Source organism: Oryx dammah, unplaced genomic scaffold (genome assembly GCF_014754425.2).
Source record: "Oryx dammah isolate SB20612 unplaced genomic scaffold, SCBI_Odam_1.1 HiC_scaffold_24, whole genome shotgun sequence".
NCBI lineage: Eukaryota > Metazoa > Chordata > Mammalia > Artiodactyla > Bovidae > Oryx > Oryx dammah.
Window position 1 is genome coordinate 81,054,335 of NW_024070208.1, and position 23,766 is coordinate 81,078,100.

General features: G+C 45.6%; 1 protein-coding gene across 1 annotated transcript in view; it reads right to left on the reverse strand.

Moving 5' to 3' along the window:
* Positions 1-2,960: 2,960 nt before the first annotated feature.
* FAM155A (family with sequence similarity 155 member A) overlaps positions 2,961-23,766 on the reverse strand; it is a 601,989-nt gene continuing 581,183 nt past the window's right edge. Inside the window, exon 3 of the mRNA XM_040267286.1 lies at positions 2,961-5,323. Within this exon, the coding sequence (XP_040123220.1) occupies positions 5,034-5,323 (290 nt within the window). The 3' untranslated portion in view covers positions 2,961-5,033. The remainder of the gene's footprint in view (positions 5,324-23,766) is intronic.

Genomic DNA, 23,766 nt, shown 5'->3' on the forward strand with positions numbered 1-23,766 from the left:
CCACTGTCAATTAGGGTATTACCAGGAAAGGACTAAAACAGTCCCTGAGACTGGTCAATATTTTAATGTCGTCCAGATGCCGAATGTCATTTGCCAATTCAGCTTTGGCATATGGATCTGACGCCCAACTACATCTTTTGTTAATTTTTTTTTCCTGATAAAAGTGAGGGTTTTACTCATTCATACAAAATCCATTTTTACTTTCCTTCCTTCCTGCCTGCCTGCCTGTTGTTTTCCTTGCTGCCTTCTTTTGTTTTAATGACTGTGTTCGCGTATCCTCAGTCGCTTGACATGTTCAACTCTTTGCGACCACATGGACTGTAGCCCGCCAGGCTCCTCTGTCCATGGGATAGTTTAAGCTAGAATACTGGAGTGGGTTGCCATACCCTCCTCCAGGGGATCTTCCTGACCCAGGGATTGCACCCTCCTGCTTTTCAGGGACTGTCTCCTGCTTTGCGGCAGATTCTTTACCGCAGAGCCACTGGGGAGGCCCCTTCAATGACTACAGGTTCTAATAATTAATGGTACCAATTCACTGATAAGGAACTAAATTCCTTTTTTTCTAATGATGTTGTCATTTAAAAGAACAACGGTGGCTTACTATTTGCAGGATAGGAGAACAATATTATCTTTTTAATGAAAGAAAAGTCCGTGTAATGTATCACCAAACGTCAACGTGATAGGAATAATACAGAACTCCACTTATGTTATCTGACATTTGGTTTTGCAGTATCAACATATTCTTCAAACTGGGATTTCTCTACTGTAGGGGAAAAAAGACAATAATAAATATGGAGAAGTCTGTTTCATACATTTGTGGAAAAATTGTTATTTTCTTGATTTTCAACTTGTTTTCAGAAATAATTGTTTTAAAAGCTGGCTTAAGCTTCTACATTCATAAAACTAAGGTCATGACATCTGGTCCCATCATTTTATGGCAAATAGATGGGGAGAAAGTGGAAACAGTGACAGATATTTTTTTCTTGTGTTCAAAATCACTACAGATCTTGACTGTAGCCATAAATTAAAGGGTGCTTGCTCCTTGGAAGAAAAGCTTTGACAAAGCTAGATAGTATATTAAAAGGCAGAGACATCACTGTGTCGACAAACGTCAGTATAGACAAAGGTCAGAATTGTCAAAGCTGTGGCTTTTCCAGCAGTCATGTACGGATGTGAGAGCTGGACCATAAAGAAGGCTGAGAACCAAAGAATTGATGCTTTCAAACTGTGGTGCTGGAGAAGACTCTTGAGAGTCCCTTGGACTGCAAGGACATCAAGCCAGTCAATAATAAAGGAAATCAACCCTGAATATTCATTGGAAGGACTGAAGCGGAAGCTCCAATACTTTGGCCACCTGATTCGAAGAGCTGCCTTCAAATTGACTGGAAAAGACCTCAGTGCTGGAGAAGACTGAAGGCCAGAGGAGAAGGGGCAACAGAGGATGAGATGTTTGAATGGCATCATCTATACGATGGGCATGAGTTTGAACAAACTCCAGGGGATGGTGACGGACAGGGAAGCCTGGCGCGCTGCAGTCCACGAGGTCATAAATAGCTGGATGCAACTTACTGGCTGAAGGACAACAACAGTATTGTAACCCATCATCTCCCCTTCAGTGGTCACCCAGCCCGAGGAAAAGAGACTAAGATGATGAGGAAGGGGTAGGGTCTGAGGTTTTTCTGTGCAGAACATCAAGCATGTTATCGAGCGGGAGAACCACTGCTAACGATCCTTGGATGTGGCGAGATCTGCATTCTAAGTGAGTTTATGGGCACAGCCGTATCTGACTCTTTGCGAAACCGTGGACTGCAGTCCGCCAGGCTCCTCTGTCGACGGCAGTCTCAATGGTTGTTCCTTAATTTTGTCAACGAGCCAGTGTTTATTTGAATCCATTAGGTGATCAGAGGAAAAGCTGTTTTAGCTCACTGAGTCCGTGGAAAGGCTGCAGGGAAGTGGTTGCACGTTTACCATCTCGAACATTGGGCAGAGAGAGCCCTCTCACCATGGAGTACATGGCAAGCAAAGACTAGACCAGAATTACAGACGATTCCAGCGCAGGCTGACAAGGCTTTCCCCTCCCCGCCCTGCCCTCCCCTCCTCACCTAGACGAGAAGTGCATACTCAGGACACTGAGCTGTTTCTCCCGGCAGTTGAACTTGCCTTTCGGAGGACTTCCCTCTCACCGACAGTAGTGGTGGTTTTGGTTTCCCTCTTTGGGCTGCCACTTACCCAAACCAAAGCTAAAACAGTGGCAGGTGGAACCTTCCAGTCCCTTTCTATTGGACAAGAACCTCAATCACGCACACAAAGAGGTTAGTATGAACAGAAAATGAAACCCCGTTGTCAAAGGATGCTGTGTGTCAGCATTTGGCCCAGTGTCTAGAAGCTTTAAGTTCTTGGCATCCCAGGAAGAGTGGGTGCAGCTTGCATCTGGGTTGTTGCGTCATCTTCCTGAAGGAGTGGAAATGCCTCTGGCAAGAACAGAAGCAGGAGGAACATTGAAGGAAGGGACAGCAGCGGGGTGGTATTTGCCAGGCAGGGGGAGGTGAGGTCAGGACACACTTTGCTTTGGTCATTTTCTTAAAGTCGTGAAGAGGTCAGTGGAAAAGGAGTTCAGCAGCTAAGCTCCTCCTCCTGAGTCCTCATCCGTCCCTCCCCTTCCAGTAGTCACGCTCTCTACCCCTTCTCATTGCACCCTCAACTCCACTGAAATCTGTAACCACTGGTGAGGCCCTACCAAAACTCTCTTCTCAAAGTGTCACAGAATGCACTGCAGTCACTGTGTCCCCCAGCCACTCGCCATCCCCTGCCCCCAGAAATAGCACCATTTCCATATGTTACAAATATTGTGCCTGTGTGTGTGCACGTGTGAATGTGTGTTTGCATTTGCATAAAAAACAATTTTCAAAAAAAGGAACAAAAACTGGAGAATTTTGCATTTTAGGTGGGTTTTTTTTTTCTTTTTGTATTTGCGCAGACCGTTTTAGGATTTTCAGTCTCAACAAAACACTATTAAAACAAAGAATCTAGTAAAATATTTGTGCACGTACTGCTAAACAATTCTAGCAATTTTATTAAGCAATACCTTTATTATTTTGAATATTCTTAACAGACTGGAACAAAACAGGTTTGTTTTTTTTTTATTCAAAACAAAATATGCATACTGTAACGCGTGTCGCAGAGTTAGGTATGATGCAGAGATTAAAGTTTTGTTTCAACAAAAACAAATGCCTGGGGGAATTTCATAGCTAGAAAGTTAAGAACTAAATTTTGTTCGCTAAGAGGACCTGTTCCACGGTTTACCTTCGTCTCCCAGCTGTACAGCAGTCAGCCCTGAATCGCAGTTCCCGAGTGTAGTTAGAGAATAGTAAGGAATGTGAAGTGGTTATTTTTTAAAATTATTTGTTTTGTTTGTTTTAAAAACAGCCCTTATTAACTCTTCCTTTCACTGATTCTACTGTAAACTCATAAAAGCCTTGTTTGTTTTTAAGAAAGCAAATTCATAGACACTCAGCGGGTGAAATGTTCCCACAAAAAGGAAAAATACAGACAGAGCGATCGGAGTTCTCTCGTCTTCAGCTACCTAGAGCATGGGACGGTGACAGCGATTCTGCACTTGAATGGAGATGGCTGCCCTACTTTTTGAAAAGAAGGTCTTTTCCTTAATGCTGAGTTGGATACACTTTATACCTGGAGGAATTAAAATCCCTGTGTGTGGGAATACTGGGCTGAAACGGTCTAGATTCTGTATGCAGCAGGTGTCTATGCACGTCTGCCAACTCCCCCACAACAGAAAAGGAGGAAAAAGAAGTCCAGATTTGAGTCCTCAGATTCCTTTCCCCCTGACTGTGGGCAGCACGTGCTCGAGTATTCCTGCAACAGAACTGAAATTCTAATGAAAGCCCAGATGCCAGCGGGCTTTGGGGTGTGTGTGGGGGGTATCCCCACCTCCTCACACCCCCTAACCTGGGTGGCTGCCTCTAGCCGCCTGACCAGCGAGGAAGGCCCGTGGCCCTTGGGATGAACCCAATGGAGTTCAAGGTAATTTTCTTTGCTTTTTTATTTTCAACATAAAGATGTGTTAACTGTCTGATGCCACCTGTTAAGGAGAGCACTTGTTTGTTCAGCTAGAAGGGGGCCCCCCTTTCTGCAACAGCAGCTCAGAGGCCCAGCAGAGCAGGGCGCTGTGCCCACCGCGGCAGTAACAAGGACTGAAGCAAGCGATGGCATCTGCTGGGGAGGGAGGCCCCGGCCGGGCGGGGTGGGGGGCGTGGGATCCTTAGGCAGGAGGGAGAGTTAGGGAGCTTTTTATTTTATTTATTTTTTCTTGTTTTCTTTTTTTTTTGTCTTTTTTCCTTTTTTATGATTTTTTTGTGTGTTTGTGTGTGTGTTGTAGTTTTTTTGTTTTTTTTTGTTGTTGTTTTTTTTGGCTATACCGCAAGGTCATAGCTGTCATTCCGCTAATAGAAATAGACAGGACATGAGACAGAACTATCTGATGAACACACACAATGACTAGAAATATATATATATATATATATATATAGAGAGAGAGACAGTGAAAAGACTTAGTTTACCTCTGAGAAATCATCCCCCCAAATAAAGCCTGTATTAATAAGTGCAAAAACAAAACAGATAAACTCAAGTCCAAAGGAAAGCAAAGAAAACCTCCAAACATTAAAACACAGTGTATAAAATGGTGTGAGAAATCGAAGTCACTTTCCAGCCTTTTAGTCCGTAAAAAGCTGTGTGTGTGTGTGTGTGTGTGTGTGTGTGTGTGTGCATGTGGTGTGTATGTGGTGTGTGTGTGTGGTGTGTATGTGTGTGGTATACGTGTGTGTGTGTCTCCTGGTTTGGATTCAGGCCATCCAGGCCTTGCGCCAAGGGATGCACGCACAGGTCCAGTACCCAGGCAGGGATGTGCGCGCAGGTCCGGTACCCAGGCAAGGATGCGCCCACAAGTCCGGTACCCAGGCGCAGATGTGTGCGGGTGGGCGGCCGGGGCGGCGAGGATGCTCCAGGGTGCGGAGTCCCTACTCCTCGCTGGCCGAGCGTTCGTCCAGCGCGTGGACGCCCCCGACGCCCAGGGCCGTGGCGTTGTGCGCCGCCGAGGCCGTGAGGACCGTGTGGAGAAGCATCAGCACAAGGACGCACAGTCTGAGTCTGCTGGGGCCCAGCCTGGGTGCCGACGAGGCCGAGAGCGACGTCCGGGGGCACGCGCCGCCTCTGTCCACTGCCCCCTTGGAGGGGCTCTTGGGTTTTGCTTCTCTCCTGACGTCACAGCATTCTGGTTCATCATTGGTTAGAAAGGTTTCGTAGAGCCCTGGGTGGGGGATGAAGAAAGCGCAGGGTTAGCCGGAAGGAAGGTGGGCAGGAAGGTGCTCAGGGCGGAGGGCAGCGGGTGACCTTAATGTCTGATCCACTGCATCGTCATAGCCAGTGTAGAGGAAGGTCACGGCACTACGGTCTGGGTCAGCGGCACCCCCCTCCCGCCCCGTGCTCCCACACCAGCACTTTTAGGTTCCTCGCTGTTCTCTTTTGGACTCTTGGTGGTCACCCCCTGAAAGTTCTGGCTTGTGATGGATTGTCGGGGATGAAAGATTTCATTGCATCCAAATCAGAATCCCACGTTCTGGATCCATGTGGTGCCACCAAAGACATTCAGCCACCATTATTTTTTTCTTTAATAGGACTGTGATTGATTAATGCAATGCACAAAGTGACACCGCCTAGTCATACTTCAGCATATTTCATTGAGGAAACAACCACCCAACTGTAATACCAGAGCTACAGGGACCATGTCAATAATCACTTCCTTTCCGGAACCTCACCATGGTTCACACCTCCCTTTCTTGATGAATCGGCTTAACCATCTACACACCAAGTGGGTGACCCTTTTCCGAACACGTCTCTTATTCTTCCATTTGCTATTATCCTATTGATGACTGCTTAAATGGAAGCCTTTATTGTCTTCTGCCTGGACCTCTGCCCCATGCTTCTCCCTTTCCAATTCTCCAGCATTGCTTTTCAGTAATTGTGGGTGTAACTCATCTCTCACTCTCTTATTTTCTGTCCTTTCTTTTTTCCTTCCCTAGTCACAGAATCTCAATCGCTCTTCTTCCTCTAAAAATACACACTGTTCTTACTTTCAAATTGACAAATGGATATTTTGGAAACTTTTGAGGGGTGAAAAAATAAAACAACTGGCTTTCTATAACCTCTCCAATCTCATTTCTTGTTACATCATATATAACATTTTTATGAGGTTACTTAAGCCATTTTGCATCTTTTGACTTGACTGAAACACTTTCTTATGAGAGCATGGTGTTTCTACATCAATTTTATTGTTGCTCTTAAGCTTGAAAAACTTAAAAATGATGCTAGAGTAGCTGTAAGGATTAAATACGATTATGTATGTAAAGTGCTTGACTCAGGATAGAGCACAGAGAAATAACTTGAAAAAATCTGGCTACTCTGAATTGTAATCACTATTCTTAATAATGTCTCAGGCTTCTCTGGTGGCTCAGATAGTAAAGAATCCACCTGCCAAAGCAGGAGACCTGGGTCCCATCCCTGGGTCAGGAAGATCCCCTGGCAAAGGGCATGGCTACCCACTCCTGTGTTCTTGCCTGGAGAATGCCATGGACAGAGCCTGGAGGGCTACAGTCCACGTGGTCAACAAGCACTGGACACGGCTAAGCGACTAACATACACAATAATATCTCATTGACTCTACTTAATTCATGAAATCACGTTTCCTGTGTCCTCTTTCAGAGTCACTGCTCAGGGCTCCAGACATCCTGAACTACTGGCAGTTCTCAGAACACGTGACACTCACCCAAATCTGTGCCACATGGCCCAAGCTTCTTTCTGGAATTTTCTCCATCGATTTATAACTTTAATTTCTCCTTCAATAGAGCAATTATATTTTTTCTTTTAATCACAATTGCTCATTTTCATGTCAATTTCCTTACTTATGTGTCACTGTATGTGCAAAATCTATATAGTATCAGCCTCACATTCCCAATATGTTGCAGAATGTCTGAATAAAATAGATACTTAATGAGATTTGTTACATGAATAAACTCAATATATATTTACTCAGTAAAAGAGTCTATTAAATAATACACAATGCAACCTTCATTTCTTAAAAAAATGACCAAGGTATCCTTATAATGATGCTTACAATAGTCATTTCTTCTTAGGCATTCAAAGGTAAACTTCACCTTCGCCTAGGTAGAATATGGAAAAAAAAACTGAATTAATGAGGTCTGCAGCTCTGACATTTTTATTGTATGATATTTCTTTTTTCAAAATAAAATACCTCACTTGTAGACTAGTCATTTATTGAAGTATATAAGTTTTTCAAAATTATATTCTTAAAGAAGAGTTTATAGTTAAGATTATAACAATAGAAATCTAAAGGGCATTTAGATAAACATTTTGGAATGTTAACAGTCAGAATACAGAGTACATCTAACAATGTCATCCAAATAACAAGTTCTTCCCAAGTTGCTCAGAACCAGCTTGCTGATTTATACCTGAAGTCATTTCAGAAAAAAATAAGGTAATTCATTCAGGTCAATACATGTACTCTTCTTGACTAAAAAATTAATACTCTTTCCCTTTTCCATTTGTTAAGAACTTTTATTCAGAGTTACACATTCATATTAGTCATCAAATACTTCTACAAGATACTTTATCAAAAAATTCGTCCACCCTCCCATCTCAAATTCTTCCTCCTCAGAGGCAAATATTGCCCTTCTTTTCTTTCTTTCTGTACTAGCTCCATTCCTGGAAATAACCTGCTTTTCGCTCTTCTTGATTTTTCATTTTCTTAAATTGCTATCTTTAGATCTCCCTCGTCCCAGAACACATGAAGATAAAACATTCATTCTGAGCCTTCTCCAAGCAAAAGTAACCCCCATTCCTCTATGGTGTAGCAAGTTTAATACATATGATCCTTTGTTAGGATGCTGTAAAAACAAGTCTCAACTCAGACGTGCAGTGAACTTTCATTTTCTGTTCTTATTCCAGTTTTTCCTAGAGATAACGATTATCTTAGAGTTTTCTGTGTTCTTACTAATTCAATACCCAGTACTTTGCCAACTCTTTCCTAGCAGCTTTATTTTCCTAAACTATCTCCTGCAGTCTTTAACCATCTGGGCTGGTTGCTTTTATGCCTAATGCACAGATTCCAGCCTGAAAACTCCAATGAACTTCCCTCTTGGCAATGCTGGCAGCCTCTCTCCTTTCTCTTTTTCCATATTCCTCTTAGCTCATTTTGATGGACCAGGCATCTAGTATTTTCCTAAGGACAAATTCCAGAGTAAATGTCTGAGAAGCCGTATGCCTAAAATGCTTATCTCACATTTACCTGATCATTTGGCTGACCATGGAATTCTGGTCTGGAAATTCTTATCCTCCGGATTTATTTGAGCATTACTCCCATAATTTTTCCCCACGTGGCTCAGTGGTAAAGAATCTCCTTGCCAATGCAGGAGACACAGGGAACCTAGGTTTGATCCCTGGGTTGGGAAGATCCCCTGGAAGAGGAAATGGCAACCCACTGCAGTGTTCTTGCCTGGAGAATCCCATGGACAGAGGAGCCTGGCTCCATTCCATGAGGCCGCAAAGAGTCGGGCACGGCTGAGAGACTAACACCACGTAATGACTGTGCTGAGGTTGTCTCTTTCTAAAAATGCTGACGCTGTAATTTCCGAGGGCTCTTTTGTAGGTACTCCGCATTTTTTCCGAGGTGGCTGTTCTCGCTTCGCAGTTGCAGTGTCCACTTTATCGCTCTGAGCTGCTTACAGCGCTTTTGTTTTGTCCTGTCTCACGTCCTCCCAGCGTATGTTCTGTTTTCTCCGGGTTGCTTTTCTCTTCTTTGCCTCTTTTTTTTTTGTTTTGTTTTTAAACATGGGAAGCCCTGCTCATGTCTGTCACCTGGTCCAATAGTTTTTTTCCAACCATCTCCAGAAAATAGGGTTCCCCTCCCACAAGGGAGTATGCCAGCGTTTTTCTCTGCCGAGGGAGCTTGGGTTGCGGAGATGCCTCATAAACTCACTTCCGGCCGGTCCCCTTATGTTATCACCTCCTCCGAAGTGTTCCATGGTGTCCATTCCTGCGTCTGGGTGGAGTCTTGTGGAGAAATCTGGTGGACTCCTTGCTCCGTCTCTGCCGCTTTAGCGTTCCTTTCCCCAGGCATCAGCAAATCCTTTCAAACAGGCACGGGCATTCTTCCTGGCTCCTACGAGGGCGTGGTGGTTGTCGCCCCATCCAGTCTTCCGCCCTTTTGGATTGCTGCCTGGTAACAGTGTCTTTCTCTCAGGTCTGCCTGGAAAGCTCTGCTGTGCTCCTCTCTCCATCCCTCTGCTCTGTCCCCGTGTCTGGGCACCCCTCCAGCCAGGACTGCTGCCTGCAGCTGGATCAAGCCTGTCTCGGGGTCTCCCTGGAAACTCCCCGAGGCTGAGCACAGGCCCTGGACAGCCACCTCCAACAACCAGGGCACCTGTGAAAGCCAAAACATCCTTTTTAAGGCAATCTGGGCTTTTTCAATCATGCTTCTCAGAATTCTTCCAACTTATTCTACTGCCTGGTTCCAAATGCATCTCTGCATTTCTAGTCAATCCTAAAGGAAATCAACCCTGAATATTCAATGGAAGGACTGATGTTGAAGCTGAGGCTCCAATACTTTGGCCACATGATGTGAAGAATCAACTCGTTAGAAAAGACCCTGATGCTGGGAAAGACTGAGAGCAGGAGGAGAAGGGAGCAACAGAGGATGAGATGGTTGGATGGCATCACCGACTCAATGGACATGAGTTTGAGCAAGCTCCAGGAGATAGCAAAGTACAGGGAAGCCTGGCATGCTGCAGTCCAAGGGGTCACAGAGAGTCAGACACAACTTAGCAACTAAACAACAAAAGCAAAGGCATTTGTTACAGCTGCACTCCACTTCTATGTGCTGGAATCCCTATTAATTTTCTATTTATCGCTGCTATAAAAAGCTGTCACAGACATCAGAGTGGCTTAAAATGGCATCTAGAAATAGCCTCACAGCTCAATAGGTTGGAGCCTGGAACCAGCCCAGGCTCCAACCTATTGAGTTGTGAGATTACACCTGGATGCCATTTTAACCCAGGATGATGTTGGTGACACTATCTTATGAGGCTGAAATCAAGGCGTTGGCCATGATTCTCCACACTGGGTCAGGAGGCTGGCGGAATTCAATTTCAAGTGGTTGTAGTGCTGACCTCTCTGCTACCTTGCTGGTTGCTGTCTGGAGACTCCTGAGCATCCAGAGACCTCCTGGGTCCCCGGCTCACGGCCCCTTTCTCCGTCTTGAAATCTAACAACAGTGAGTTGAGTCCTTCTAATGCTGTCCATTTCTGTGATCTCTCCTTCAGCTTCATCTTTCTGGCTGACACTTCTGTATCCTGTGATTACGCTGGGTGGGCCTGGTTAACCCAGGATGATCTCGCTAGTTTAAGGTCAGCTGATTAGCCACCTTAATGCCATGTGAAAAGTCCTTTCTGCCATGTAATGTGCTATATTCATGGGCTTATCAGGAGAGACCACAGGGGCTAAAATCTTGGCTATGACACAGATGTTAATATCCTTCTCATTTCACTGTGGGTTCAGATACCTTGTGACATCTCTTTGGATATTTCATATATTTGTTGTTTTCTTTTTTTTGAATTGGAATTTGATGTATCACTTTTTATTTTTTTGGTAAATTAATTTATTTAATTGGAGGCTAAGTACTTTACAATATTGTGGTGGTTTTTGCCATACATTGACATGAATCAGCCACGGGTGTACCTGTGTTCCCCATCTTGAACCTCCCTCTCACCTCCCTCCCCATCCCATCCCTCAGGGTCATCCCAGTGCACTGGCCCTGAGCGCCCTGTCTCATGCATCAAACCTGGACTGGTTGTTTTCTAAAATTTCAAGAAATTATATCTCCACGTGGCTTCTTCACAGCTTCTCCTGCTGGGGCTCTTGCAATCTAACCATGGTTTTCTTCCACACTGGAGAAGTTCCTTCTAGCATGGCTTTGATTATAAATTCCTTTCCCCGTTTCCACCTTCTTACCATTTTTGTTGTTTCATTTTGTTTTATCCACATGGGGTGGACTCTGGTCCTTCCCTGCAATGCTTCTTTCTCTTGTTACCTTCAGTTGTCACGTCTCTCCTGGAGGCAGGACTGTCTTCAGGGCGAGTGAGCGGAGATGAAATGGGCAAATGTCAGCTCCCTTCCCGACACCTCCGAAAGTCCTTAGTAGGAAGGCTTCTTCACACCTACCCCAGAAGCGCGTTCACTGTCTAGAGAGTGGATCCGGGCTTTTGTGGGCAGATGCCCTGCTGCACAGGGCAGGACTGGGGAGAATCTGTTGGCTCAGACGTCAGCTCAGGGCCTTTAACCCATCGCTGAGCTGCTCCTTTTGCTCTGCTCTCTCTCTGTCCCCGGAACAGCTCACGGTCTTCACAGGGTCCCAGTGGCAGAATGGTCCCCGCGTGGGCTGTGGTCTGCTCTCAGAGCCTGCTTTGCCGGCCCACAAGGTTCTGTGTTCCCCAGAGGCCTGCACCTGCCTTTGCCCTCCTGTACATTTTTAAAAACAGTCTCTGTTTTAGCAGTGTCCCACTTCCTAGGTTTTATAGCTTCCATGAATGTATCCCGTTTTGTAGTTTTACTTCAACTTCAGTTACAGAGGTAGGTGGGAAGTAAAAGTCTGGTTTCAGCTTGCCACCTTGAACGGGAAGTCACACCCAAACTCAAATGCAGTCGTCTGCTCATTACCAAGACTACTTTTTGGAGGGCTTCCCAGTAGTGCGCGTGATGAAGAACCCGCTGGCCAAGGAAGGAGATGTAAGAGATGCAGATTCAGTCTTTGAGTTGGGAAGACCCCCTGGAGAAGGGAATGGCAACCCATTCCACTATTCTTGCCTGGAGAATCCCACGGACAGAGGAGCCTGGAGGGTTACAGTTCATGGAGTCACAGAAAGGTGGACACCACTGAAGGGACTTAGCACAAGACCATTTTTTACTACCACATAAATCCTTAGCATTGCAAAAAAACAGTTTCTGAAATTAATGTTTCATCTTTAATATCCTTTTGTTTTATGTTTGTTACAACAGTGGTTTCACATGCATATAACCTAGTATTTATTTAGCGATAACATACAAAAAATATATAATTAGCACCAGTATACAACTTATATCCACATTTTTTGAAAAGGTAAAAATAAAATAAGTGACCTGTAGAGATTTTGCTAAATTTCTGCAATTATTTGATCTTTGGCCTGGTAAAACAATATAAAATGAGAAGTCAATCTCAGAAATCTAGAAAAAATATTTCCAAATCATAGTGACCATCTGCAGAAAGAATAAGACTTAGGAGCATCTATATATTTATAATCTTTACAGTATCTTTTTAAGGCAAGGGCATATCGTAAGTAATTAAAGTATGCCGTTGTTGCTGTTTAGTTGCTAAGTCATCTCCGACTCTTTAGGACCCCATGGACTGTAGCCTACCAGGCTCCTCTGTCTATGGGATTCTCCGGGCAAGAACACTGGAGTGGGTTGCCATTTCCTTCTCCAGGGGATCTTCCCGACCCAGAGACTGAACCCGTGTCTCCTGCATTGGCAGGTGGATTCTTTACTGCTGAGCCATCAGGTAACCCCCAATTAAAGTATATATTTGAAACTGATTAGTTTTATTTTTGAAAGGAGTAGTGGCGAGTGTGTCAGACCCATATGATAAGTTTTAAGGCTAATATCACTTTTAGCTCTAACTACTCCATCTTTACTATGAACACCTAGCAATCTACTTATCGCCTAGAGAACAGTATTTGTTTAATGAAGGAGAGAAACCAAAGGATCAAGCATTAACACCATTGAGCGGTAAGAGATCATTTCAGTGGATTGAATATATTAACACATGTACATAACCAACAAAGGTCCGTCTAGTCAAAGCTATGGTTTTTCCAACAGTCACATATGGATGTGAGGGTTGGACTATAAAGAAACCTGAGCGCTGAAGAATTGATGCTTTTGAACTGTGGTGTTGGAGAGGACTCTTGAGAGTGCCTTGGACTGCAAGGAGATCCAACCAATCCATCCTAAAGGAAATCAGTCCTGAATATTCATTGGAAGAGCTGAAGCTGGAACTCCAATACTTTGGCCATCTGATGTGAAGAAACGACTCATTGGAAAAGACCTTGATGCTGGGAAAGATTGAAGGTGGGAGGAGAAGGGGATGACAGAGGATGAGATGGTTGGATGTCATCACTGGCGTGATGGATGTGAGTTTGAATAGGCTCCAGGAGTTGGCGATGAACAGGGAGGCCTGGCGTGCTGCAGTCCATGGGGTCACAAAGAGTCGGACACAACTGAGCGACTGAACTGAACTGAACTGAACTGATAACGCAATAGTAAAACATCAGTACAAGTATCAGGAAAAAAAGGGATATAGAGTCTCAAGAACTGGCCACACAAGTGCCTGCTTGTGTAAAGGTCATTCAGGGAGAACAGCTAAGTGCATGCTAGACAGGAGACAGATTGCTCTCAAAACTTGAAAACTGTACCGAATGAAGATCAAAGGCCCACACTACAATGGCAGAGAAGTCCTACAAAGAATTCACTCCTTTCCTAAGACCATAAGCTAAATTTAGGGGTAAATTAGAAATGTCTTAAAGCTCAACAGAGAACTTCCTCAACAAAGGGTCCTAAATTTTTCTAGGATTTTACTAAAAGAACAAAGACTGTCTTCTGCAGCCTCAACAGAAGTAACATACAGCTGATAAATATCATGTTACATTGTTGTTGCCCTAAAATGGTTACAGTGATATTTCTAGTTATGAAAAATTTATTCTAAGTAAATAAAGAGGGAAAAAATGTATCAGATGAAGAACATATTTGCTCACCAAATACATCGTTTAATTTTCCACTGCATCCTTGATGATTCCTTTTAGGGTGGCCTTGATGTAGACTTCACCAAAGGGGTGAAGGAGAGCCATGTGGGCTCCTGGAGGAAGAGCTCACACCCTAGACTGCAGCTGTCTTCACCTGTGCAAACCATCAGAGCCAGGGGCTGCTGGTGGGACAGAAGGACCTGTGTTCTTCCTCCTGTCCCAAGTACCAGGGGTTTCCCTGGTGGCTCAGTTGGTAAAGAGTCCGATTGTGAGGCAGGAGATACAGGTTCAAATACTGGCTGGGGAAGATTCCCTGGAGGGGGAAATGGCAGCCCACTCTTATATTCTTGCCTGGAGAGTTCCATGAACAGAGGAGCCTGGTATGGGCTACAGTCCATGAAATCAAGAAAATCAGACAGGACTGAGCAACATCACCGCCACCAACACCACCACCACCACCACCAGGGGCTTGAACCAGGAGTGGCTGGTCAAAGTCACTCGAGGGAAAGAATGAGAATCTTGACTTATTCTTATTCTTATGATCTTGACTCCTCTTCCATCCCCATGATCCAGCTATGGTTTCAAGGTGCCTTCATTTTCCTGCCTGGGTTGCCCTTACAGATGGGAAGGCTGTGTATGGGATTTCATGAAGAGCATTTCCAGAATTCAGAGAAACCCGTCTACCTGTGTCACATGAGTCTAGGGGGAGGTGAAAAAAAGTGAGTCTCTCTTAGATGTTTGATCCCCTGGAAAAGGAAATGGCAACCCCCTCCAGTATTCCTGCCTAGAGAATTCCAGGGACAGAGGAGCCTGGCGGGCTGGGACAGGCCATGGGGTCGCAAAGATTCGGACATGACTGAAAGACTAAGGGCAGCATTGTTACCCAGAGAAAACTGCAGGGTCCTGGTTAAGGAAATTACCTATTTTATTTATTTTTGCTATTTTTCCCATGAAGTGACGTGGTGGAGCTCACATACTGTAAACCAGTGTTATGTTTTGGTAGATTACTCAGTCTTTTTTAATTTGGAAATCCTTAGTAACGGTGACTCTGCAAAGGAAATAGCCTTAAAAACAGGAAACTATATTTAAAAAAAAAAAAAAAGCCGATGGCTGTGGAATCTCAAACAGTGACTGGTAATTGAAGAGACAGTTTTGCTAATGCTTTGATCCATCCACGAATGTATTTAGAGTACTAACAACATTTCCTGCTTTTCTTTCCAAAAAAGAAAAACAGACTTTCTGTGTAATCACAGAACATGCCCATACCATTCCGTGTGTGTGCTCTCCTGCCCACACATACACACATACACTCTGATGACTTCAAGACATCAAAACACCTCGTAAATAGACCCTGACTTCAAATATGTGCTTTATTTTCAATGAGGTGGGGGAAACTATTTTCTTAATGTGATCACCAGTTTTTGAAGCACTAAATGTGAACAAAAATAGTTTTGATTTTCATCAAAATGTTTTTACTGAAAACAAATGCCAAAACTTAGTTTGTCATTCTAGGACTCTAATGAAAAGCTAACATTCTAGAATTGTTAGTGGATGAAGTAAGAAAATTAGTTCCAATATGTGAGAGTCAATATTAAATTTAATGAAAGAATTTAACTAGAATGATTATCTTTATTTGTCAGATGTGAACTGAATTGACTTCCAATAGTTTTGACATTCGAAGCAGGGCATTCAAGTGAAAATAAAGTATATAAGACAGCAATTTTTTAAAAAGGGAATTATAAAAATATTGGAAGGAATGAGACTGATGGCAGGAAGGTGGGTGTTTGGGGAATGAGCTATAGGTCCATTTAAAGAGGATATGGCTTATTAGAAGGCAGACTTCCATAAAAAGTAAAGTCATATCTTAGAGTCACACATATTTTCTCAGACATATTCTGACACGTCATTTGACTAAGGACAGTATCAAGTATGTTGTTGTTGAGTCTATAAGTCACGTCTGACTCTTTGTGACCCCAAGGATTGCAGCATTCCAGGCTTCCCTGTCCTTCACTATCTCCCTGAGTTTGCTCAAACTCACGTCCATTGAGTTGGCGATGCCATCCAGCCATCTCAAACTCTGTCGACCCCTTCTTCTCCTGCCTTCCGTCTTTCCCAGCATCAGGGGATTTTCCAATGAGTCAGCTCTTTGCATCAGGTGGCCAAAATACTGGAGCTTCAGCATCAGTCCTTCCAATAAATATCCAGGGTTGATTTTCTTTAGGACTGACTGGTTTGACCTCCTTGCTGTCCAAAGGTATCAGGAGTATTAGTTGTTTATTCTCTCAGTTACAGGGTCAGGTAGAGCAGTATGGTTTGGTTGATTTCATCCAGTGGCATTTGGGTTATCTCTCTGTCATGCTTCCCAGCTGTTGCTCCCTGAGGTTTGGTATCTGACAATGATCGCTAGTCAAGAAGTGTGAAGTGACAGAGATGAAATCCTTGAGCATTAGTCTTTTTTGGGGTGTGGGTTGGGGGATAACAAGATCCAGCACTCAGTTATGGATCTTCTGTGAGAGACACAGAGTATCTGTTCTTTGAGAACAACAAAGGCATGTGTTCTGGTTTCTGTTGATTACATTTAAAAATACATATAGAAAGATGTGTGTGTGTGTGTGTGTGTGTGTGTGTGTGCGCGTGCGTGCGTGCGCACGCGTGCACACTCAGTAGTATTCCAACTGTTTGTGACCCCATAACCTGCAGCCCGCCAGGCTCCTCTGTCCTTGGGATTCTCCAGGCAAGAACACTGGAGCGGGTTGCCATTTCCTCTTCCAGGGGATCTTCCTGACCCAGGGACTGAACCTGTGACTCTCTGTCTCCTGCATTGGAAGGTGGGTTCTTTACCACTAGCGCCACCTGGGAAGCCCATAGAGAAGTATATATAATATAAAAATGTAATTATATATGTAACTATACATATATAAATACATAGAAGTATATATTATATATATACTTATATATATATGTATAGTAAACTGGGAAAGTATTAAGCTGAGAAGATATGAAGAACAGTAAAAATGAGTTTTTGAAGTATGTATCTCTCAGAGGCAATACAGCATAACCTCATGCGCTAAAAAGCAGACTCCTTGGGCCTCTAATTTTCCACAAGAAAACAGAGATGCCGGAAAAGGAAAAAAAACACATGAGCGATGGCAGAGAGAAAGGGAAGCAGGGAGGGGAGGAAGGAAGAAAGGGCTATGCATTCAATTAAGAATTAGACAGATATTAAGAGGATATAAAAGAGGAAAAAAGGACCATGCATGTAAGGAGAGGGTCACGGCTGAGGGAAGGCTGGCCACTCTGGATACGAAGTGAAGTTCTGGTGAGCAGGAAGGAAACCCATGCTGCCCAGGGAGCCCGATGCCTGCGCTTTAGGGGGAGCCTGGGAGAAGAGTTGCTTCCTCTGGTCTTCGGTGGTCTTTTCTGCTCTGTTCAACTGCTGAGCGGTCATGTTGGATGCATACGGCTGAGAGAAGCCCCTGCCTGATTCCTCACTGCTCAGACCTTTCTAGGTGACCCCTGGATCCATGAACAATCGGGACCTCAGTCCTCCTTACAGTCCAGACCCCAGCGTCCATACAGTCAGCAGGAAACCTGCCCTCAAGAGCTCGTTGACAGCTCATGTCCGTCCAGCTCTGAATCTCCGTCGGACTCCACATTCGGAGTTTCCCTAATTATACGTTCACGATTGGTTCTTCTGTGCTAATTGATAGAGCTCATGATTTTTAATACATTTCACACTTTTCCTGATGCCCCACGTGTTTTAAGTATTCCATCTTTGCGGAAAGAATAACAGAAAAGAACAGGGATACAAGCCATTCTTTTTGTAAGGGTTGAGACTAGGAGTTTGAAAGCTGTCCACAAATCTCACAAAACTTATATAAAAAATGTGCCTGCATTTCCTCCTGACACCACAAGAGTGGGCTGGAAATGACGAGAACACACACATTTCCAAAAGGAAGGCAGTTCATCTAGAGATAGAACGTTTATCTACCTAGATGTTGCCTCTTTTTTTAATCAGGATTTCTTTTTTAGAGCAGTTTGAGGTCAGCAGCAATGTTGAGCAGAAAGTAGAACAATTTGATTTTCCAAACTGAAAAGTCGCTAACTGTAGTTTCCTGAGATGAAAGGTTTGCAGATTCAAGTTTAAAGTCTTCTGATTAGGAAGCCTTGAAAACCCTGGACACAGCATACACAACAGCTTTGCAAACTGCATGTGGTGGTTTTAAATTCCTTCAAAGGGAAACTCATGAAATCGATGAAAATAATTTTTTCGTATAATTAAAACCGAGCCGTATTGGTTAATACTCTTTCTTCCTCATCATTACTCTCTCTGCATAATTATTAGCTTCCAAATCCTCTTGGCTGAGTTCTCTCCTTGCCTTTATAATTCCTTTTTATTGCTTCTTCTCCTCTAATCCCCCAGAACTTCTGAAGTGCACAGAATCTGTCTCCATGGAAGGGTGAGGCCTTATTCTGTTCTTGAACAAACAATGCTGAATGTGTTTGTTCTCGTCCCAGACCGCCAGGCGTCGTGCAGAGCCGACGGGACAAGGCGCTGGGTGGCTTACACTTTAGGACTTGACGGCCTCACGGCTTTGGAGGCGGGGGCCGAGACCAGGGGTAGGCTGGGGTGCAGGTGGTGGTTTTCCCTGCATCTTCCCTCCAGGTATGCTGCAGGTCCAAAGGGCCCCGTCGGACAAGGGCACTGCTGTGAGATGAGTTGAGGCGTTAGAGCCCCAAATTTCAGCTCCTCTGAATGTGACCATATTTAGAGAGGCCCTTGAAAGCGATGATTCCGCTAGAAGGAGCTCTTTGGAGTGGGCCGAGTCCAGGGTGGCTCCTATGAAAAGAGGAAGCATGGACACGGAGGAAGCCCCTGGGCGCACACACATGGGAAGAGCGTGCGAAGGCCCGGGGAGAGAGGCCTCTGGAGAAGTGAAGCTGGCCAGCACCTTGACCTGCATGCCTGGCCTCCAGGGCTGAGGGCTGACGCCTTCTGTTGGTTAAAGCCCCGTCTGTGGCATCTCGTTATGGCAGTCCAAGCAAGTTAACATGTCCGCTGGTCAGCACTGGGTTAGAGCCCATTCTGATGACCTCGTTTTAACCTGATTACCTCCGCGTGTGTGTGTGTGTGTGTGTGTGTGTGTGTGTGTGTGTGTTAGTCGCTCAGTCGTGTCTGATGGCTCCTCTGTCCACGGGACTGTCCAGGCAAGAACACAGAAGCGGGCTGCCATGCCCTCCCCCCGGGGATCGTCCCAACCCAGGGATCAAAGCCAGGCCTCCTGCACTGCAGATACTTTCTCCACTGCCTGAGCCACCAGCCACCTGATCGCCTCCATGAAGACCTGATTTTCATATAAAGTCGCATGCTGAGAAACTAGGGGAAGGGGGTTGAGACTTGAATTGAGGGACAGCAGGCGATGAAACCTTGACACTCAGTTTGGGGGGGGCATTTAGAACGTCAGCCCCACCAGTGAGCTGTCACACTGCCCATCAGGCGTAAAGTCCCCGTCTCCAGGTGAGTGAGCAACGTGTGTGATGCGTCTGAAGGACACTGGACCGGAGTCTTCACTTTGCCTGTGACAGGAGGGTCACCGCGAGGGACGGAATGGCTTTTCGGAGAAATGCTGATGTTCTTCTCTGACTCCAACAGAGGGACGGTTTGTTAAAGTGCACCTGCTTCTCAGCCCCCTTCCTGCAGTCCCCGTAACATTGCCGGCGACAGATGCAGACGGGAGGAGCCTGGTGGCCCTGCGCGGGACACCCGCACCCTCGGCCTTCCTGGAGCTTCTCCCTCCTGGAATGGACTATCTGTCCACACAGCAGGGGCTATCACAGAAGGCCCCCCCATTAATTAATTCATTCACTATTTGTTCATTGAGCACAAACTGTGTCAAACACCTTTGGGGGCGCTGGGATACAGCCATAAACAACACGTGCTGTGCTGAGTCGCTCGCTCGTGTCCAACTCTTTGCAATCCTGTGGACTGTAGCCCTCTGTCCATGGGATTCTCCAGGCACGCATACCAGAGAGGGTTGCCGTGCCCTCCTCCAGGGGATCTCCCCCACCCAGGGATCGAAGCCAGGTCTCCTGCATTGCAGGCGGATTCTTTACCGACTGAGCTACCGGGCAAGCTCAAGAATACTGGAGTGGGTAGCCTATTCGTTCTCCAGGGATCTTCCCAACCCAGGAATCCAACTTGTGTCTCCTGCATTACCAGCAGATTCTTTACCAGCTGAGCTACCAGGGAAGCGATAAACAACACGCATGTTCACATAAATCTCCCAAAGCATGAAGAGAATGCTGTAGAATATGAGAATTATGCGTGCCCCAAGAAGAAAACTTTAAAAATGATTTTGAACAGTAACTGCATCATGGGTAAAAGAACTGACCTCCTAAATTTTTACTAATTTGAGGAAAACTTCACATTAAACATGAGAGTAAACACTACGATGATCTGATACATTAACAATTATTACTAAAATGGCCATCTCATCTGGTAATGTCAAGCCAGGCCACCAAAGAGACAAGATTTCAAAATTGAGAAGAATTGATTCCTTTTACGTTTTAAAATGCACCAAATGCATCCTTTCCTCATGGGACTCAAACAGGCACTCGTGTAGAGTCACAACTATTTAGGTAAACATTTTAGAGGCCTTTGCTGCTCAATCGCTCAGTCTTGTCTGACTTTTTGCGACCCCATTGACTGCAGCACGCCAGGCTTCCCTGTCCTTCACTCTCTCCTGGAGTTTGCTCAAACTCATGTCCATTGAGTCGGTGACACCTTGGGTCCTTGTCTTTCCCCTTCATAGTAATATATGTGTAGGTCTGTATGTGTGCACTCTAAAACGTTTGCTAACTAGTCAGACTGAAAAAAACTAGCCTTCTAAGCACAGACTCCTACAGAGGACAGTGCCAGACATTCCCCTTTCTTTAAGCAGGACGGATGGTCTAGGTAGAAAATACGTGTGATGTTCATTTTTAAGGTACACGAAGTTGTGAAAGCAGGATGTGTGTGTTGAACTGCCGGAGACGGCACCGCACACACCACAAGCTGTGTGTCCTTCGTCTCTCTCCCTACAGAGGGACCCTGTCCTGCTGGAGGCCAGAAAGCAGGCCTTTGCTTCTGGGCTCACTTCCGGACAGACCCATCACTGGTCACTTCCTGTTTCACTAGTGATGCAAACACTGGACTAATAGCCAGAAAACGTGGGACTATCCTAGCTTCTGCAGTAACAGTTTGTGGGGGGCGGGTTAAGGGGGTGGCAGCTCTGCTTAATCCAGTACAAAAGTGGCATCAGACTACATGACTACATGACTCGGGCATGCTCTAAGACTGACCAAGTCACGGGAGACCATTGGAATGTCTGGAGCAGTTTGGTACCCAGGACAGCTAGCAGGTGGAGACAAATGCTTCACAGAGGCTTGACTGCAGAGATGTTTAACTGCAGACATAGTTACTAAACACCTTCACTGGAAAAGGTCTCACCTGTTCTGGGAGATCCCTCTTTGCCCAAAGCTATAGGGCTTCCCTGGTGGCGCAGCCGGTAAAGAATCCGCCTGCAACGCGAGAGACCCATTGGGTCGGGAAGATCTCCTGGAGGAGGAAACGGCAGCCTGCTCCAGTATTCTTGCCTGGAGAATCCCAGAGACAGAAGAGCCTGGCGGGCTGTAGTCCATGGGGTCACAACCGTGACCCTGACGGCCCAGGGTGCCCTGCTCTGGTCCTTCCAGGGCAGCATTCAATCGTTGTGGCTTCAGCGACAGACTGCCATCCATCCTTGGGAGCTCAGAGAGGACGCGATGCTCCTGCCCAGGCCAGCCAGTTTCAGTGCGGCCGCAGGTTAACATGGGCTTCCCTGGCGGCTCAGATGGTAAAGAATCGGCCTGCAGTGCAGGAGACTTGGGTTTGACCCCTGGTTTGGGAAGATCCCCCGGAGAAGGGAATGGCAACCCACTCCAGTGTTCTTGCCTGGAGAATCCCATGGACAGAGGAGCCTTGTGGGCTACAGTCCATGGGGTCGCAACCGTGAGATGATGTCACTAGGGTCCTCGCCAGGGGGTGTTAAAGAGAGGACAGCTTTCTTCTCAGTGACATGAGGACAGGCCAGGAAGTGGCTGCAGGCTTTGCCCCTCCGGCTCCTGGGATGGTGAGCCCCGAGCTCCCTGCCATACAGACTGGGCACACCTTGGGGCTGATTCTACCCCAGGCCACGCAAAAGTGCCAGGCATGAGCTCCTCAACTCTCCCTGGTCTAATCCCTTTTGTTTCTCCTCTTAGATCAGGAGGGGTAGAGACAGAAAATGCAGAAGCAGCACTCGGACTATGTCAGAACGTCTCCCCAGTTTGTGGAGGTGTGCGGGCTTGGGAGGGTACGGCCAGCACGCCTGGAGGCAGGTGAGTTTATCACCAGTCCTGCCTGGCTCTCCCATCAGCATCATCCAGGGGGATCTGGAGCCAGAGGCCGTCCTCCATCAACACCCAAAAGGATGGCCGAGTGGTCTGCAGCTGGAGCGCTTCGCCCTCATGCTGCCCGTCTGACTCAGACAGGACCAGCTGCGCTCAGGGTGATATGGCCGCACACCGCCCGTCTGACTCAGATCCGGCCCTCGGCTACCAAGAAGGGTGAGAGTGCTAGAGGCCGAGCATGGCCAGCCCCTAGTAGTGATGAAATAGAAACCCAGCGGGTGCGACTTTCCAAAACTCCTAGCCACAGGCAGAACCCACCAACCAAGTTTCCACTCCAGTGCTCTTTCACGGTGTTAGCCTCCTTGCTCAAGGCAAACTTGAGCTGCTGTGGAAACACACGGAGGTGGACGTCGGGGAAGACGATCTTAAGTATGAGGACCTGAACTCAGATCTAAGTATATGCATTTAATCCGAAAGTGCAGTGTCTTCATGGAAGACGGTGTCCCAAACACGTGAAGGTAGTACATGCTATGCAAGGTTTTTTATTTTTTATTTTTTTATTTTTTATTTTTTTTTAATTTATTTATTTATTTTTAATTTTTACTTTACAATTCTGTATTGGTTTTGTGCAAGGTTTTTTAAAATAACTTGTTTTCATATTTCTTATTCTAGCCTGATCATGGGCTTCCCCTGTGGCTCAGCTGGTAAAGCATCCGCCTGCAATGCGGGAGACCTGGGTTGGATCCCTGGGTCAGGAAGATCCCCTGGAGCAGGGAAAGGCTACCCACTCCAGTATTCTGGTCTGGAGAATTCCGTAGATTGTGTAGTCCTGGGGCCTCAAAGAGTCAGACACGACTGAGAGATTTTCACTATCCTGATCATGCTATCTTCCTTCACCTAAGTATGTGTGTAAAGACTTTTTTTTTTAATTGCAATATATGGTGCTATAGCTAAGTGGTATTTCATTATTCTTTCCTCCAGGGTCTGAGGGCGGCTGGGGGAGCAGAAACAAGTTTTAGACAAATCATGAAACATATTCACATGCTGGAGAAAGTACAGAAATTAAAAACATCATAGATGTCCAAATGAAGAGATCTCTGGGTAGCAGATTATTCTACTAAAATACTCCTTTGGTGAGAAAATCTCTTATGTCATCTTTCTAAAAAATCTTTGATCAATTCTGCAGTCAAGTCAGGACACGATTTGGGGAAGGTTTGTTCACAGTTGCGAACTCTCTCCTGTGAATGACATGAAACATTTTTTAAAAATACTCCTTTCTGATGTGATCTACACGCATATCCAAGTATTCTCCATGATTGTCTCTCCACTGATTGAATTTCCTGGCCTGCGCGCCACTGTCTGCTTTAGGGCCCCTGCAGGAGCACTTCTGTGCCACCAGGGGGCGCCCGGCACCCATCACATCATAATCAGACCTGTCACC